Below are 16627 nucleotides of genomic sequence, written 5' to 3'. Positions count from 1 at the left end.
TGTCAATTAAATGTCCCCACTAAGATATGAAAATGAGTGTGAGTTGTGTGTTAACTACAGTTGGCAGTTCCTCATTTTCATCTACACGCCTTGAATTCTTAAGTTATGACTTGATCAGAGCGTTTCATCGGGGAAAAAAAGACTACAGAAAAGCTGGTGATAGCTCAGCACTTAAAAATGTATGGTAGAAGAAATGACATCGAAAGATGTTCAAAGGGACGGAAATGGTTCTACAGCTGCACTTTGTCAGCATTGTTGGGAATGCGGTGTAACCAGGGTCCAAATCAATGTAGTAACCAAAGCACACAAAACTTGCCAGTTGTGGATATGTTCAATCAGTATTTGACCTTTATCATTGTGGCCCTACTGGTTTGTTTAGAAGCTGGCACAAAGCAAAGCACACGCCTGTTTTCTGACTTGGCCTAAGGCGGTTCCGTATTTCCACACGTTCAGTGTTAAGTCGCCGTGATTTTATCCCTAAGTCATTGTGTCAAAATAAGATAACCGCTCCATCATCTCCAGAGATGATGATGCGGTGAAAAAAGTCATCTGGTATCCGTTATGCTGTCTTAATTCTAAAATGATTACAAATCGTTCCATGCAAAGCTCGAAAATCGAACCCAAGAAATGTCTGAGAGAAAACATGACTTTTCATAAGAATGCCGTGCCAAATAGAGAAAAAAAAATGACTGAGGGTTAAGTAAGAGCGTGTCAGAATTGTGCACAAGCTGAAGTGTGTCCATTTGCATCCCTGTAGATGTCAACAAGTCATCCAAATGCACTTTGACAGGAAAAGAAAAGTAGAATGCATGCAGAGTGGCACTCAGAAATGGCCCCCTGGTTGGTTTGCCTTTTAGTAAGAGTGGTAAGCTTTTCTTTCTGTCCTTTGTCAGGGTTGCAGTGGCTAAAAGACGTTTCAGCGCTGATTTATCGACACTGCAGATCAAATTTTATCACAACACTTGCTTGAGATTTTTCAGTTCCATAAATCAGTTAAATCATCAGACTATTTCTGGGAGCTCATTAATAATGGAGAAAAACCCCAAGATTCAGACATTACCAACTAAATCGAGCTGCACGCAACCGTTCATTTTTCAGTCTGCTTGGCTCCATTCTAATGAATTTTACTGACAATTAGGAAGAAACAAAGCCTTCACCGTGGGTGACGAGCATATCCACGCCGTATTCTGTGTCATCCCAATTTTTCCACTTAATAGTGCCCATAATAAGTGCTTATTAGAGGTTTATATTCAGAGACAAAGCCCTTATCTGCAATTACATCCTGCTGTTGAGTAAAGTGGGAAGTTAGTCAGAGTAGAGATCCTCTTGACACTGAGTTGTGACCCTCCTGCAACCTCTGCCTCAGGATATGACTCTTCAGAGTCTCAGCTGACAAACTAACGCCTTCAGCATCTAAATTAGCTGTCTGACAGACTCTGACACCTGACACGAGTCTGACACCTTTACCAGGATATCTGCAATGGGCCGTTTCCTCTCGACCTGCATGCAGAAAGCAGTTCATCTCAGACTTTCCTCACCTAAGCAAAAGCAAGCAGTCACACTGAGCATTCTGAGTGATGTTGCTGGACTTAAAAAGAAGTCCTAAGATCATCTTATATCCCCACAATGATATTAGTTTGTCTTTATCTTTAACTTTGTCTGAAGAACTTGATTTGGTTTATGCTCATGTACTGCAATTTGCTGTTTCCATCCACAGCAGTCTGTCTATCCAGATATTTATTTCCTGAACGGATGTGTCGATGTTAATCTAAACATTTAGGGGATGTGGAAGTTGTGATGCAGACTGCAGATTGCTTCACTGTGGGGCTGTGGGCTAGTCCTACAAGTCCAGCAAACCCTGTAACGTGCATGCAATCATTGCTTATCTAGTAGAGTGCACACAGCTGACAATTGCATTGCGTTTTTTTAATATATTTTATAGTTTGCCCGCAGCCCTGGATAGCAACTGTTATTCCTATACCGTAAAGGCGTCTGTGCAGTCTGTCAGAAATGCTCACCGAATGCTCAGATGCCTTAGGAAACCCCCTTTTTCCACACCTGTCTGACTTTCTGAAACTACCAATTTGACATTCACCACCTTCACTGGCTATTGGCCAACTGTGCAGGGGTTGGAAAGCAGCCAGAGTCTGAAGTGGTCTTCTTTTTGTTTTTGAACAAATTTACAGCATTTCTGTCTCTTTTCACATGGAGTGAAACATTATAAATATCTTCCAGGAGACAGTGGCAGAAAATGTTGTCTATTAAAACTCCAATAGCACGAGTCTAGCAAAAACAAAAGCCTGCAGAGCCCAGACGAGATTTTGAGTCCCATCCCGGACCACTTGAGTAACAATATGCTGAAATGTTACCGTGGATTATTTGTTCAGTGACGCCAAACACGTGTTGCTTATCGCTACGGTAACTCCTGAGTGACAGCTGGCTTACAGTACGAAATAACACTATCAAACACAACCTCACCTTATCACCTGGCTCCAAACTGCTTAGCTGAAATATACATTTCCAGGATTATGTGCCACAGAAACACAGCAGCACTACAAGACCTAAACATGTGAATAAAGTAACATATACGTGCTCTTGGCAAACTCCCACTGCACGTGCCTGTGGTGCTTCCCACTCTCGTTTTCGTGCTATGGAAGATGGACACTGTGGATTTAGAAAACATTTCTCAAACAATAGTAAATAGTGAATATATTTCGAACATATTGACATGACGGCATCACAGAGTTTCTGGAGATTTTGAAGCTGCTTATTCACAATGTGAATCTCCCATTTCAAATCTGGCCTGGTGACGATAGAGGCCATTGAAGTAAGTTGTCATGTTCAAGAAAACAGATTAAGGTGATCAGAGCTTTGCGACATGGAGCGTTATCCTGCTGGAAGATGGTGCACTGTGGTCATAAAGGGATGAACATGGTCAGCAACAATGTTTTCAGACCAAGTGCCGTTCCAACCTTTTGTTGTCCAGTTTTGTTAAGGCTGTGTGAACCGGAGCCTCAGATTCTTGGTCTTAGCTGACAGGAGTGGGAGCCGGTGTGGTCTTCTGCTGCTGTGGCCCATCTGCGTCAAGGATAGACTTGTTGCGCATTCAGAAATGCTCTTCTGCATACTTTGGTTATAGTGTGTGGTTATTTGAGTAACTGTTGGCTTCGTATGAGCTGACCTCTGGCATCAACAAGGCATTTTCACCCAGAGAACTGCTGCTCACTTAATATTTTCTCTTTTACAAGCCATTCTAAGCATTTGTGTGGGAAAATCCCAGTAGAGCAGCACTTTCTGAAACTCTCAGACTAGTCTGTCTGGCACCAACAATGAGTCCAAGTTTAAAGTCACTTGTGTACAACAGTAGAGCTCTGTGGCACAAATGAATAGAGATCCGCAGCCTCAGTGATACTGCTCATTTGAAGGAGAACTTCATTGCTGATTTTGCTGATAGTAAGAAGATCATTAGGTGATTATTGCCATTGAAAAAAACCCAAAACTTTTAATTTGGCTAATCAAGTAATCAAATCATGACACACACTCACATATTGTGTTTTCCAATCCTGCCTTGATGCAGTCAAAAACCTCCTGGATTTCCATTAACATTAAAAAGCATCGGCACCCACACAAAAGTTGGGATTTAGAATTGAAGCCCCATTGAATGGGTGGCGTTTGCAGAATTATACACTAGAGGACGCTGCAAGCCAGCAGCTGTTCACCACATAGGCGGCAAAAGGGGAGTTGGCACATTGTTCTCTCAGGGTTGCAGCAATAAATTGCACTAAACCTACAATACTTAAAATTTCCAAGAGATGGCAATAGAGGATCGTGGTGGATCGCACTTCCATCAGGCACAGGAGTAATTATACACACAGATTGAAATCGACAGGGCCCCCATCACCGCTCAACTTCTCAGAATTCAAATGACTTCATGAATGACTTAATGAGGAGCAGGACGCGTAGATCATCTTGCGGTTTGTATATTTATTTTAAAGCAACTTCGTTTGTAAAATATAAATACAAATTATGAGATATTTTAATTACAAAGTTAGAACAAAAAGAACAAACAAACCCAAAACAAAACAAAACTGGACACACCAAAAATTACCTTACTGCAGTAGCCTCCTTGTTATGTACAAGCTGTGCCAAGGGGTGAATATCAACATTATCTTAAAACTTTATTATACAATTTTGTAGTTTGCATGTTAAATTACAGACTAAACAGGAAGCAACATTTGAACATCCAGAAAAAAAACCCAAAAAACAACAACAACAGAAAAGCCCCTGAGGCTCAAGCGAGCACTAAAGTCTGAGGAGGGGATGGCTGGGGGGAGAAAAACAGGACATCATGTGCTTCCTATAAACACAGATACCACATTCAATAGCACAGCCTCGGTACTATTCTGTACAACTACACACATGCGCAATGTGCCGCGCGCTCATGCACGGCATCCAGTTGCTGACAACACGCTTACGCTCTGTTGCCATACAAAATCTTTCAGAGGGGCGTGTGAGCAAAAAAAAAAAAATCTCTTGATATTATATATTTATTTATGTACATATATATATATATATATCTATATATTTATTTATACATATATTAATTTATAAAAATAAGACCATTATTAAGTCTATTGAGTCACAAATATATTGATCCTCAGTTAACAGAGGGAAATGTTTCAGCAGCCCATCAGCCAGTAGGTCAGTCCATCTGTACAGTGCACCAGTGCTGGTCCAGAGTCGGGCCGAAGCGCAGGAACTAAAGGTCAGGCTAAGGCATATCGTCATAACCCCTGCTCGGTTCTAAAGCAAACTGCAGTCGATAATGATCAAGGTTCAGTGGGTCAAAGGGTCAGGATGAGCCCAACTTTTCCACAGCCTTGATTTTGTCCTTGAGTTTGTCACCGGGGTGATCCCAGCGGTCGTCCAGAAACTCCAGCGTGGAGCCCAGCAGGGCTGCGAGCTCTGCGCTGTCTTCCACCAGGTCCAGCAGCTCCTTGCTGTCGGGATGGAAGCCCTCCAGCTCTTCTGGGCAGGAGAAGAGCTGGGACAGAGATGCTTGCCGGTAAAACTCCGCCTCCGCTACCGTCACCACCTCCATGTGAGGGAAGGCCTGCCGGAAACCGCGAGCGGACATCCGCAGCCGACGGAGCACATCGGAGAATAGCAGCCAGTTTTTTGGCCTGAAAGAGAATAATTAACAGACGTTTAGGAATTTAGGAAAAAACAGAGTTGAAAATGTAATCTGCTTTTGAGAATAATGCTCACCCCTGGGAGAGGGACACCTGGATGTTGTAGCAAGGCAAAAGAGGTCGGTCGGAGAACTCGAACTCAAACACCTCCCTTTTATCATCCTCATCTTCATCATCTGGACCTGGGGCGTCTGCTAAAATGTCATAGACACCGCCCTCTTCAGTAGACTCTGGACACAGAAAAAAGGAAAAGCACGGATCGTTTTTTAGTGAGCGTCAACATTACCATAAAGCTGCCTTGCCTAAAAGAGGCCAGTGCGACGTACAGACACTGATGATGTTTAAAAATAAAGACTTTGTAAGCACTAAAGGACACACACGCAGAGTGCTGATCAGTACTCACCACACACAGCGCTGCCATAGAATTCCCAATAAAGCCCTGGGTCGTCATCTGAGCGGCCCTGAAGGTCGGCAAAATAATCTACGGACAGAGGAGAGGAGCGAAGCCTGTTATTCAAGAGCCAAAGCCCTGGGGACAGGCAACGAGGCAAATACAATTGCCCTTGGAGAATACAGCAGAAAAATGGATAAAGAGCGCAGGAAAAAAAAGAGGAGAGAAGGAGGGGGAGGGTGAGGGGGAGTGTCAAGAGAGAAAAGAGAAACAAACAGCAAATGTTTTTGGGGGGAGGAGGGGAGGACGGGAGGGCTGATGGTCAGGGGCCAGCGGCTCTACCACGGGGGAGGAGAGTGGCTGTCTCCGCTGGGTTAGAGCTGGCTCAGTGCAGAGCAGGCCTGCAGACTGCTGCCAGGAATCAAACAAGAACCACACACAGTCGCCGAGTGCGCACACACACACAGAGCGATGGAAACAAACAGGCAGAGGGAGCTGGATAAGCACACCCAGCGAGAGCAAAGTGTGTATTCAGCACATGCGCGCGCACGCACACACTTGCAGAGTGAGAGCTGGGCTTTGTGCCAGTGCTGAGGCGTGGGGCGTCTGGCGTGTGTTTGGAGGGATTAACGGCCTCCAGATGAGTGGGACCAGGTGGAGGGAGGGCAGCAATCGCTTGCACTCGCTCATTTTCTCCGGTGCTCGATCTCCCTGCCGACATCGATCCATCCACCCGCGTTCTCTTCAACATTCAGCACCAGCTTTCGCAGGCGTCTACCTACTCGCATAAACCTCCTCCTGCCACCTGTTTTATTTTCGCCTCCGTTCCGCGATCGTCTCTCCTGCTCGCTACGAGCCCCCGAGTGTCTCTCAGGCAATAGCTTTTAACTAGTTCAGGTAATGCCAAGCAGCTGGCTACAGGGGAAACGTGAGCCTGTTTGTGTGTGTGTGTGTGTGTGTGTGCTTTCATTTCCTCCTCCTCCTCCTGTGCACAGATTCGTGTTGACTCAACCCGAGTACAAACATCAAGCCCTCACAACACACACGTCAGACTGTAGCGTGGCAGCCTTGTGAAAAGACAGGCGCTCACATGCACACGTACAAAAGCAGAGTCTCTAGCCAGAGCAAAGCCCATTTCCGCACGTACGCTGAGCAAACACAGTTGCCGTTGCTAAGTAACCAGATAGAGGAGCTCAGAGGCAGCAGCACGCACCCTGGCGGGCTCAGACTCCCTGTCTAACAGGTGGTCGAGGGAGGAAGGGAGGGGGAGAGGAGGGGTAGGGAGGTCGCTGGAGGGGAGACGGGGATGACAGCGACGGACGTGTCGAGCTGTAGTTGGGAGGATTTGCGGAGGGGGCCTCACACCAACAGGTTGCACAGAGGTCAGAGCGCTGAAAGAACAGCAAACAAGCCAAGATGGGAGCTTTCGGGAACCGGGCTCGTGACCGATCTCTTTAACAGTTTACCCTTGCCTCACCTTTTGATGGCCACACTCCGGTGTGCCTTCTGGTTTTTGTTTTTTTGTGTGTGCGTGTGTGTTTTTTGAAAAAGAAATCCTTGCTTCGCGTTGGCTTTTATTTCCCTTTTCTAGCATTGCTGAGTTTTATGATCTGTGGTCAAAGGCACATTAATATTCAAATTTTGTGGCTTTTGCATTTCATTTTGTCTGCATGAGAGAAGAAACATTCTACCAACTTTAGCTCTTACTACACTGCGATTTTAATAAGGATCTTAAATTAGGTATTAAGTAACCTTTTTTTTGTTAAGATCCGTTTTGTCTTTCTTCATATTGCAGATAATTCCTACATATGATGGCCTAACTCAGAAGGCTTTGTTTGCAAGCCATCTATCACACGTGCCAAAATGAGACTCAAATGGAAGAATCTGAAGTCAAGGACTCAATGTCAATTTCTTTCTTTCATATGTAAGAAAATCACATTTACCAGTGAGGAAGCGCTCCATGCTGTCGCTGTGGGTCATCTTGAGAAGGCCACGGCCAGAATACGTTGCCAAGGTGGGGTCGGCGCCATAAGACAGCAGGACTCTCACCACGTCCAGGTGGTCGTTCTCCACGGCATCATGAATCGGTCTACACACACAGGGAAGTAAGTTCATTGATTAACTATTGGAGTGGTTTTCCAGGATGAGATTAGGGGGGAAATTGCATTTTGCATCATATCTTTACAAATACATATCAAATTAAAATTATAAGAGGGAAATGTCTTCTTTACCTTCTTCAGAAAATATTTTAAACTCGGATCCACATATCCTTCAAAATCTATGGATAAAATTTATACATGGTGTGGAGGATATTTTTGGGAATTCACTTCTGATCAAACTTACAAGAACGATCTATATTTTCCTTTTTTAGATTTTCCCTAAACTCAGACGTAGCGAGACATAAAGTAAAATGAAATTCAGATTTATAAGACTACTGTTGTTCTTACTGCAGATGCTGCAAATCTCAAAAGCAAAACTGCATGGGCAATACTCCTGTAAGACCTGAGCACAGTTTCTTAGAACAGACCCCCCAGTGTAAATTTTAATAACACTGCAATGAAAGTACTAGCCTTCCCTTTCCAAAAGTGCAGCTAATCAGCCAAATCACTGCTCTTGTACAATAATGTAAAATAAATCCCAGAAATTTTAGTTATGAGAAAGCTCGCGTCACTTTATTGATGGCCAAGCCCTGGTTTTCTTTATTCGGGAATTCATGTAAAACCAAAAAAAGAAAATCCCTACATTTCTGCATTTTCCTAAGAGGGGTGTTTATGTAACCGTTGGTGTTTGTGATCAAGTGTGCACGTGCATGAAAGAGTTCGTTTACCTGGTGCCGTCCTGAGCGCTGCAGTTGATGTCAGCCCCGTAATCCAGAAGGTGTTGGACTATGGTGAGCCAGCCGCGGGCGCATGCCTCGTGGAGCGCGCAGTAACCGGCGTAATCTCTGTGATTCACCTCACACACTCTGTTCTCCAGACAGTACAGCACAACCTCCTAAAAAAAATTAAAAAAAAGAGCCAACAAAGAGAGCAGGGCTTAGTGTGTGAGCATCTGCGAAGCAAACACTGCGAGAGCAGCCACACAAGTCAGATGCATGCGCAAACAGTCCTTCCCTTTACGGTTCCTGAGGGAGAAAAATGAAGGAAAGGAGGAACTGAGTGTGTTTCCTGTGCTGGACAAACATACACGCTCGCACACAAATGCTCCATAATACTGGAGCTGGCGCCAAACACATCGAGGAGACCAAGTGTGACTCAACTGTATTTAGCCTGCCAGATTCTCCTCATGCACGTGTGTGTGTGTGTGTGTGTGTGTGTGTGTGTGTGTGTGTGTGTGTGTGGGGCATGGTTGGGCCTGGACGCTGCTGTGGCAGCCAGTTACAATGGCTGGGCTCTGAACACAGCATAATGGAAGCGGAACAAAGAGATTTGATAGCGCCGCTCAAGAGCTGGAAGCGTTTTCTCTGGTCTAGGGCTGTGACAGTTGGAGGTCCAGCACTAAGTAGTCAGACTGGTTTTTATTGGACTGGAGCAGCGTCTGCTGCCATTAAAGAGAGACGAGCCAGAGAGACAGAAAGCAGCCTAAAAGTGTGTCGATACAGGGCCCGTTTGAGTCAGACAAGTGTGCTTTTTTTTGTTAGTTTGTGCCCTTTTGGATAGGCAACTTAGTGTGGCACTGGCTATTACTAGTATTTGTAAACCCAAATAGATATATCCAGACGTTAAAATAGCTTTGAAATCCAATATGTCCTTAAATTCGCATGAAATGAGCAGTTTTGTGACCACGAGTGGCCCGTCTCCACGACACCAGTAAATTGTCCTTTCACTTTTGAGCCTGTGAAAATGGAAATGTCACGTAGAAATATAGAAAAAAAAATAGCTTGAACTCGTTAACATTAACACAATATTTGTCTTAAAACCCCTTGAATTAAAGCTGCATACATTTACATCTTTATTGCTATGTTTCATATCAATTGTAGTGGTATATAGAAGCAAAATTATATATAAATATATCGATTTTTTAAACTTATGGATCCAACTGTAACCACACACACACACACACACACACACACGTGACTCTTATATCCAGACACATTCATACCCTGTCCTGCTGACAGTCCTGTGCCGAGGGGAGCAGAGCTGCTCATCTGAACCTGGGAAATGACTCCAAACTTCCATTTCTATGCTAATTCTAGGCTGCCATCTAGTCCAAGTGTTTATCTCTCTCTCACTCGCGCTTTCAGAACAGGGTGGCTGGAGGGAGGAAGAGGGAAGGAAAGGCAAGCGGAGAGAGAAAACAGACTGACAGAGGGACGAGCAGAGGGTTAGAGAGGACGCGGAACGGGACAGACGAGAGGCAACACCCCGACAGATGACAGATAAATGAATCTGTGGATGAAATCTGCCGGGGCAGTCCTCTGGGCTGCAGCTGATAATAACAAGAGATGAAGGGGTGGTGGGTGGCGGTGTGAAAACGGGGAGGGGTGAAAGGAGTGATAGAGCGAGCGATCGGACGAGCCAGAGAGGCGGGAGAGATAATGGAGAAAGAGAAGGAAGAAGGAAAGCAGGCAAGGAAGAAGTGCAAAATAAAAAGAGGGAGAGAGAGAAATGAGGGAAGGTGGAGAGACGCTCCAACTGGTTTTCTTTCACTGCCAACGCTCTGTTTGCCTGCTGGAGAGAGATTCAGGAGCACTGTGCTCAAGCTCCCCTCTGGGGGATTCCACTTGCTGTGTGTGTGTGTGTGTGTGTGTGTGTGTGTGTGTGTGTGTGTGTGTGTGTGTGTGTGTGTGTGAGTGAATGAGAGCAAGTGTTAGAGAGACTGACGGGTAGAGAGTGTTGATATGCAGCTTTCCTCGGTCTGTGTCTGTGCGCTTGTGTGCCTTTTTGTGTGTGGCTGTGGAGGAGGCGTAGCGCTAAACCTCCGGAGCCGTGTTTAATATCGCTGGGAGAGAGCGAGGAGCTTAGCATGAGAGCCCCGGCTTCCCGCCAGACAGACACACACACGCACTCCTCCGCAGTAAAATGAGACACCCCTCCCCTCCTCCTCCTCTCGCTCTTTCGCTCCGTCCTCTAATCTCCCTCTCTAGAATGCTTCCCTGCGCTCGCCTGCAATCAATGCATCACTCAGACATTTAACCCCTCGCGGCTCGCAGAGTCCTCGCATACAGCACATGTGGTCATGTCGAGATGAATCACGTGCGCAGATGCACGAGTGGCTTTCCTTTGAATGATGAAGTCTAGGCAGCAAAGTTTGTGCGTGCTCAGAAAAGTGAAATGTGCGGATGATTGAGTGCTTGTGTAAAGTGTGCGTGAAAGCCCGGCCCTCCTAGAATGGCACCGCTGGAGGGAGACGGGAAGCCTCAGTATGCAACTACTCATGATGTCAGTCAGACTTCATCTCACACTCAGCCACACATATGCTATTTAAGCCAATTTAAAAAGAAGAATGAAAAACAGGAGGATGTCCCATTCTCATCAGTAACCTGCACATTAAAGCTTCTCCACAGGTGTCTTTTAAATGGGTACGTCCACACTAATCCAGTTTCATTTTAAAACTTCTGCTTTCACATCCGCTGTCCAAAATCTTCGGCCGGTTTAAGAGCCCCGAAAATAAACCTATGGAAGCTCTGCTGACCCAACCTTTGTGTGAAAATAATGAGATATTGTTTTAATCTGGATAAACAATGATAACGCAACACCCGCGTTCACTGATCAAACCATAACAGCTAAGCTTGCGTACTTTTCTTTTGAGGTCGTCCTTCTTGTGCCAATGCCAGTGGCTTTTACTAACGATGAAAAATGGTCCTGCCACTGTCCTTACATTTTCTCTGCAACACCGCAAAGTCTGTTTTGGTTTTCTTGTTGCCGCTTCTACCTTCCACCTCGTTGGTAGTCCAGGCGGAAAAACGAAACCTTGTCTTGAATTTCGTCAATCCTGTTGTGCCGTTGCCTGCTGCACATGCATACCCTGTGGTATGCGAATGGTCTTGCAATAACCGTTTACAGTTGTGTTATTGTTTACCATATTCTGTATATTAGACATAGACGGCCCAAAATGTTTTGCTAATAACCAGCAGGGGGCGACTCGTCTCGTTTCAGTCGAGTTGTACTGAATCCTCAGACCCTCATGCTAACCGTCTGATGATGAAATTTACGTCAAGTCCCAAGCAGACTCGGAAATATAACCCCTGCTTTATGCTTCTTTGAAGTCCACCACTTTGTGAGCATGCGTAGCTGCTGCACTGTAATGTAAATTCTCCTTGCAGTCACCAAAAGCAGGTAGACGCAGACGCCCCCACGGAACTTCACACTCACCGTCTGATGATGAAATTTACATTACTTGGACCCAAGCAGGCTTGTGGATACGGAAAGCATAATCCTTTGTCACTCAGAGATTAGTAGCTATTGGTATTTCGTTGGATCAGAAGATGACAGAGTGCAAATGTAAGTTTGCAAAAAACGTTGATGTTACGTCCGAAGCTAGTTAGCAATCTTTTGCTAACTAGCTCTAGTTAGCAAGCGATACTGCTACTTCCCAACAACATGATGGTGCGAACCCGCCAAAGCAGTTGTCATAGCTAGCTGGCCTGCGACGAGTAAGCTAACGACCCTAACGACCTCAGCTTAAAATTGTTTAGTTAAAGAGATGTGCAGTATTAGTCTGTTTAATGAAATGCAATACAGTTAGTGTGATAACGTGTTAAATTTTGGACTTTTTGGTCTGTAGTTCCATCAAAGGTCAGCACTGTCGGGACTGCTTGCCATCGGTCAAAGCTGAACTTTAAGTCACTGTGGATGTACTTTACCACAAAAACCACTGATCACAGTGATTTCATTTTCCAAGTTTTTCCATCACGCTTTCTGGTCCAACTACGCACTTAAAATGCAATCCAGTTTTTTCCTCTTTGCTTGGATCATACATGGATTTGAGGAGAAAAATCAGAAGCGATTCATGGGGAGAATAAATGACAGATTGCACCTTTATCTGAGCTTTCAATGGGCAGAGAGCTGAGGGGCCCCGAGCCCCAGCACTAGAGGGATGAAGACATCCGCAGAATCTCTGCTCATTACCATTTCAAATGCTCGGAGAGCAAGGGAGAGCGAGAGAATAAAAGGGGAGTGAGGGAGGAAGGAAGAGAGAGAGAGTGGGCTTTCATGTGCAGAGGCACGGATTGCAAAACTAAATGAACGTGAAATATGCACAGTGTCGGCCCGGGCAGCGAGAACAGCACGGAGAAGTGCATGTGTGCTAAAATCGCATGCATGAAGTGATTCTGCATCCTGCATGTGCCGATTTACACACAAACACGCACACAAAAAAGATGCAGCGGTGTATTTAGTGGCTTGTGCGTGCATGAGGAGACACTGAATTTGCATGTTCAGGTCTATGTGGGTGTGCGATAGCGAACGCCGAGAGTCGCCTTGTCTGTGTGGCATATGGAGAAGAAACATGTCAGGATGCCTGTGCATGTGCTTACTGGGTCAGAACGTGCGTGTGTGCGTGCGCGCACGTATTCCGTCGCATGCTCATAATCGGCATGTGAGCTGTGTTCGTGTGCGTGCCTCCGTCTCGCAGGCCCTCATATCTCTCTGCCTGCATGTGATAAGCCCAGAGCTCGCGGCGCTTAAACACCAGCGTGAGACAAGCGCTGTACGCATCTACAGGCTTGTATGCAAGTGTGTGTGTGTGTGTGTGTGTGTGTGTGTGTGTGTGTGTGTGTTAGGCCTTATGCATAGTTGGTGTGTGTGTTCCTGAGCACGTCCTTGTGTGTGCATGTGTGGGAGCCCCAGGGGCCTGCCCCAGGCTTATCGCACACAGGCAGTGAGAGACGAGCTTCCTGAGAGAGAGAGAGAGAGAGAGAGAGAGAGAGAGAGAGAGAGAGAGAGAGAGAGAGAGAGAGAGAGAGAGAAAGAAAGGGTGGGAGAGAGGGGGTTGTTTGCGCAGCGGTCAGTGCCTTGTTTGTGTAGTCTCAGGTTTTCTCCTCCCTCCTCCTTCATTCCCTCTCCACATGCAGAGCGCAGGAAGGGAAAAATGCGAAGGGGGAATGAAAAAAAAAAAAAGAAGGAGAGGGAGGGAAAAAAAACGTTCGAGAGAGACGCATAAATCAGAGAGACGAGCCAGCTTCTCTCCAGCACGGCTGACTGAACCCTGCTGCTGCGCTGCACCCTGTTCGTGCGCGTGTATCTGTGTGTGTGAGAGTGTGTGTGTGTGTGTGAGTGAGAGAGAGCGAGCGAGCCAGGGAGAAAAACAGCCACCGCCACTGCTAACCACAGTCACCACGGCACATTAGAGGGCCATTAGAACGCGATTATACTCCCAGTGCTTACCTCTCATTCACACTCTCGCTCTCTCCCATTCAGACTCACACACATAATCACTGACACACACACACACGCGCGCGCGCGCACGTACCTCATCATCATAAACGTGTCCAAACACACACACAACCATAAAGCAACTGATGAATGAGCAACAAAAGAAACCCACACCTATTTACAGTTTCTGAGAAGATTCCTCTGCTGGTGATAAAAATTATCACGCACGCACACAGGCGGCATCAAAGGAGATACCGAAGGAGTGGACACGCATACAGGCGCCCACACACACACACACACACACACTGAGAGAGCAGGAATCCGCAGCTCAAGTAGCATTAAAACTACTCAGATCAATAAATCAATTTGTAACATCTGTCAACAAGGGGGAGAAACGTTTAGGCTCGCGAAGAGAAACACGGGGGATGAGGGAGAACGAGAGAGCGGGCCATCCAACTTTAATTAAAAGCTTTCGGAGCAATGGGAGTTGCGAGAGAGCGAGAAAGAGTCGGTAAAATATACACAAGTCTCATTCTTTCTTGCGTGTGGGGAGAATGAGGATCTGGTTTAGGAGCAAATGATCGGCAGCAAAGAAAAAAAAATCTCCCGATGCTACGGAGAGGCAGCAAGCATCAGTCTGCGCATAATGATCCCACCGATCCCTTCATGCTGCCTGCGCGTGCTCGTTTCTGTGCGTGTGTGCGCGCCGGGGTGTGTGTCACACTTCGCCTCACGGAAAATTAATGAGATGTGAGAGCGGAGCGAGGCGAGAAGAGGGGAGGCTGTGTGTGTGTGTGTGCGCACTTGTGGGGAAGAGGAGGGGTGCCAACGACAATCTGAGTCACAAAGAGAGGAAGAGAAAGAGAGCGCTGAGAGGAAAGGGGGGGAGGGAGAGAGCGGAAACCTGAGAGAGAGAAAGAGTAGAGCGGGCGAGCCGAAAAGATGGAGCATGTGAAGTAGAAATCGCGAGTGAGGGCGAAATAGGAGGAAATCATACAAGAAGGAAGAAGAGGAAGAATAGGACAGATGAAAGAAGAATCTCAAAAACTCTGAGAAGGGGAAAAAAAAAAAAAAAAAAAGAGTAAAGCGACGTTTGGCAGAGTCACAGACAGGAACAAAGTAGGTGGAGAAAATGAGCTCAATTTAAGAAGGGAGAGAGAAAGCGAGAGATTTGGAAAAGACAAAGTCTGAGGGTGTAAATTGCGAAGAGAGAAAGCAGATAAGAAGGGAGGATGACTTCGACTGAAGCCTATTACCTCGTAGCCCAGTCGCGCTGCTCTCTGAAGGAGCGTCTCCCCGGCGTTCTTGTTCACAATCAGCCGACGAGCCTCTGGCGGGATCGGACGCACCACGGAGGGCTCGGCAGGGGGGGTTCTGTGCAAGCCCGCCGGCTCTGGTGGAACACCGCCCGCTCTGTCATTAGCCTGGAGCTGCAGGGAGGGTGGACAGAGCGCGGTGGGGGAGCAGGGCTTGACTGGAGAGCAGGGATAATGATTAGGAGAAGCGGCTCTCTTCCTCGGAGCGCTGCACTGCTCACTCAGCTGAGGAGAGAGTGAGAGATGGGGAGAGAGCGTTACAGTCCCTGCCACGAAGCAGACGGGACATTGACAGACACACACGAGCACGAGCATCCAAGGGGACAGGGATGAGACTACGCACACGCGCACGGAGGGAAATTAAAATGTGCATCCATGCACAGGAAATGATATCCACTTTTTTAAATAAGTTAAAAGGAGAATCAATTAAAAAGGTGGTTTAAGTATTCAAATCAGGGCCCAAAATTCATACTGAAATTTGAAGCTCAAATCTGTTCTTAAGCCATGTGTTTAGACCCCCCCACCCCACTTATCCTCACATGACTTCCAAACTACCTCTTTAACAGCATACCTACTCTATATATACACACTCAGATTGATTTTTTATCAACAACATCTGTGTTTATATATGACTATTGTGTCTGGGAGATACGCTATGCATCGCTGAAAACACACACACACACACACACACAAAGCTTTCACGCCCTAAAACAGTGCAGGTTGGCACGCCACTTTTCTTTAACTGCTAAACCAACAGAGCCCTCTGAACACAACACACGAGAGAGGGAGTTGCCTGCTTGAGTGTGTGCGTGTCTGACTGAGTGTGTGCGAACACTGCGAGCCCTCTCAGTGGAATTCCATGTCGAAGCAGCTGTCAGGCTGAGGAGGAGCAGGGGAGGAGAGCAGCACGGGCGGAAAACGACTCGCCTTCTTTTTTCTTTTTTTTTTCCCCTCAATTTTTCCCCCGTGCTCTCCCCCCTCCCTCCTCCTTTTGAACTCGGCGTTTCAAACGCTCAGTCGTAGCTGCCACATTCCTCATTGTGCGAGTGCGAGAAAGTGTGCGTGTGTGTAGCTTTGTGTTCAGGAGTGAGTGTGATATATAATTGCTCCAGGGTTTTTGAATGCTTGCGAACACGCAGACACTCGCACCCCTGTCTCTCACCTACCTACACACACACACACACACAAAAAGATGACACGCGTTCGACAATTAAGGCCAGAGACACAAACACATGCATGCGGGGCCCTCCGCAGGGAGCCGCTGAGGGCGCGGGGAGGTCAAAGCTCCAGCAGTCCTCTAAACATTGTAAACATACTTCCTTCCTCAGTCCCTCCCTCCCGTCCCCAGCTGCATAATCAGAGGCGCCAACAGGCATACTGAAACAGAGTCTGCCGCTGCAAACATCCAGACGC

General features: G+C 46.5%; 1 protein-coding gene across 5 annotated transcripts in view; it reads right to left on the bottom strand.

The window, feature by feature from the left end:
• Positions 1–4587: 4587 nt before the first annotated feature.
• The window catches only part of bcor (BCL6 corepressor), a 31837-nt gene continuing 19797 nt past the window's right edge, over positions 4588–16627 (bottom strand). For all 5 annotated transcript variants that reach the window (XM_026144033.1, XM_026144036.1, XM_026144034.1 and 2 more), the window contains 6 exons: positions 15155–15439; positions 8411–8577; positions 7527–7672; positions 5596–5673; positions 5269–5422; positions 4588–5183 (listed from right to left, as the gene is read on the bottom strand). In XM_026144033.1, coding sequence (XP_025999818.1) covers positions 4853–5183; positions 5269–5422; positions 5596–5673; positions 7527–7672; positions 8411–8577; positions 15155–15439 — 1161 coding nt within the window. In that variant the 3' untranslated portion in view covers positions 4588–4852. The remainder of the gene's footprint in view (positions 5184–5268; positions 5423–5595; positions 5674–7526; positions 7673–8410; positions 8578–15154; positions 15440–16627) is intronic.

This window comes from Astatotilapia calliptera, chromosome 16 (assembly GCF_900246225.1).
Source record: "Astatotilapia calliptera chromosome 16, fAstCal1.2, whole genome shotgun sequence".
Classification (NCBI taxonomy): Eukaryota; Metazoa; Chordata; class Actinopteri; order Cichliformes; family Cichlidae; genus Astatotilapia; species Astatotilapia calliptera.
The sequence above is the reverse complement of the archived record's forward strand: the minus strand, read 5'-3'. Positions and strand labels throughout refer to the sequence as shown.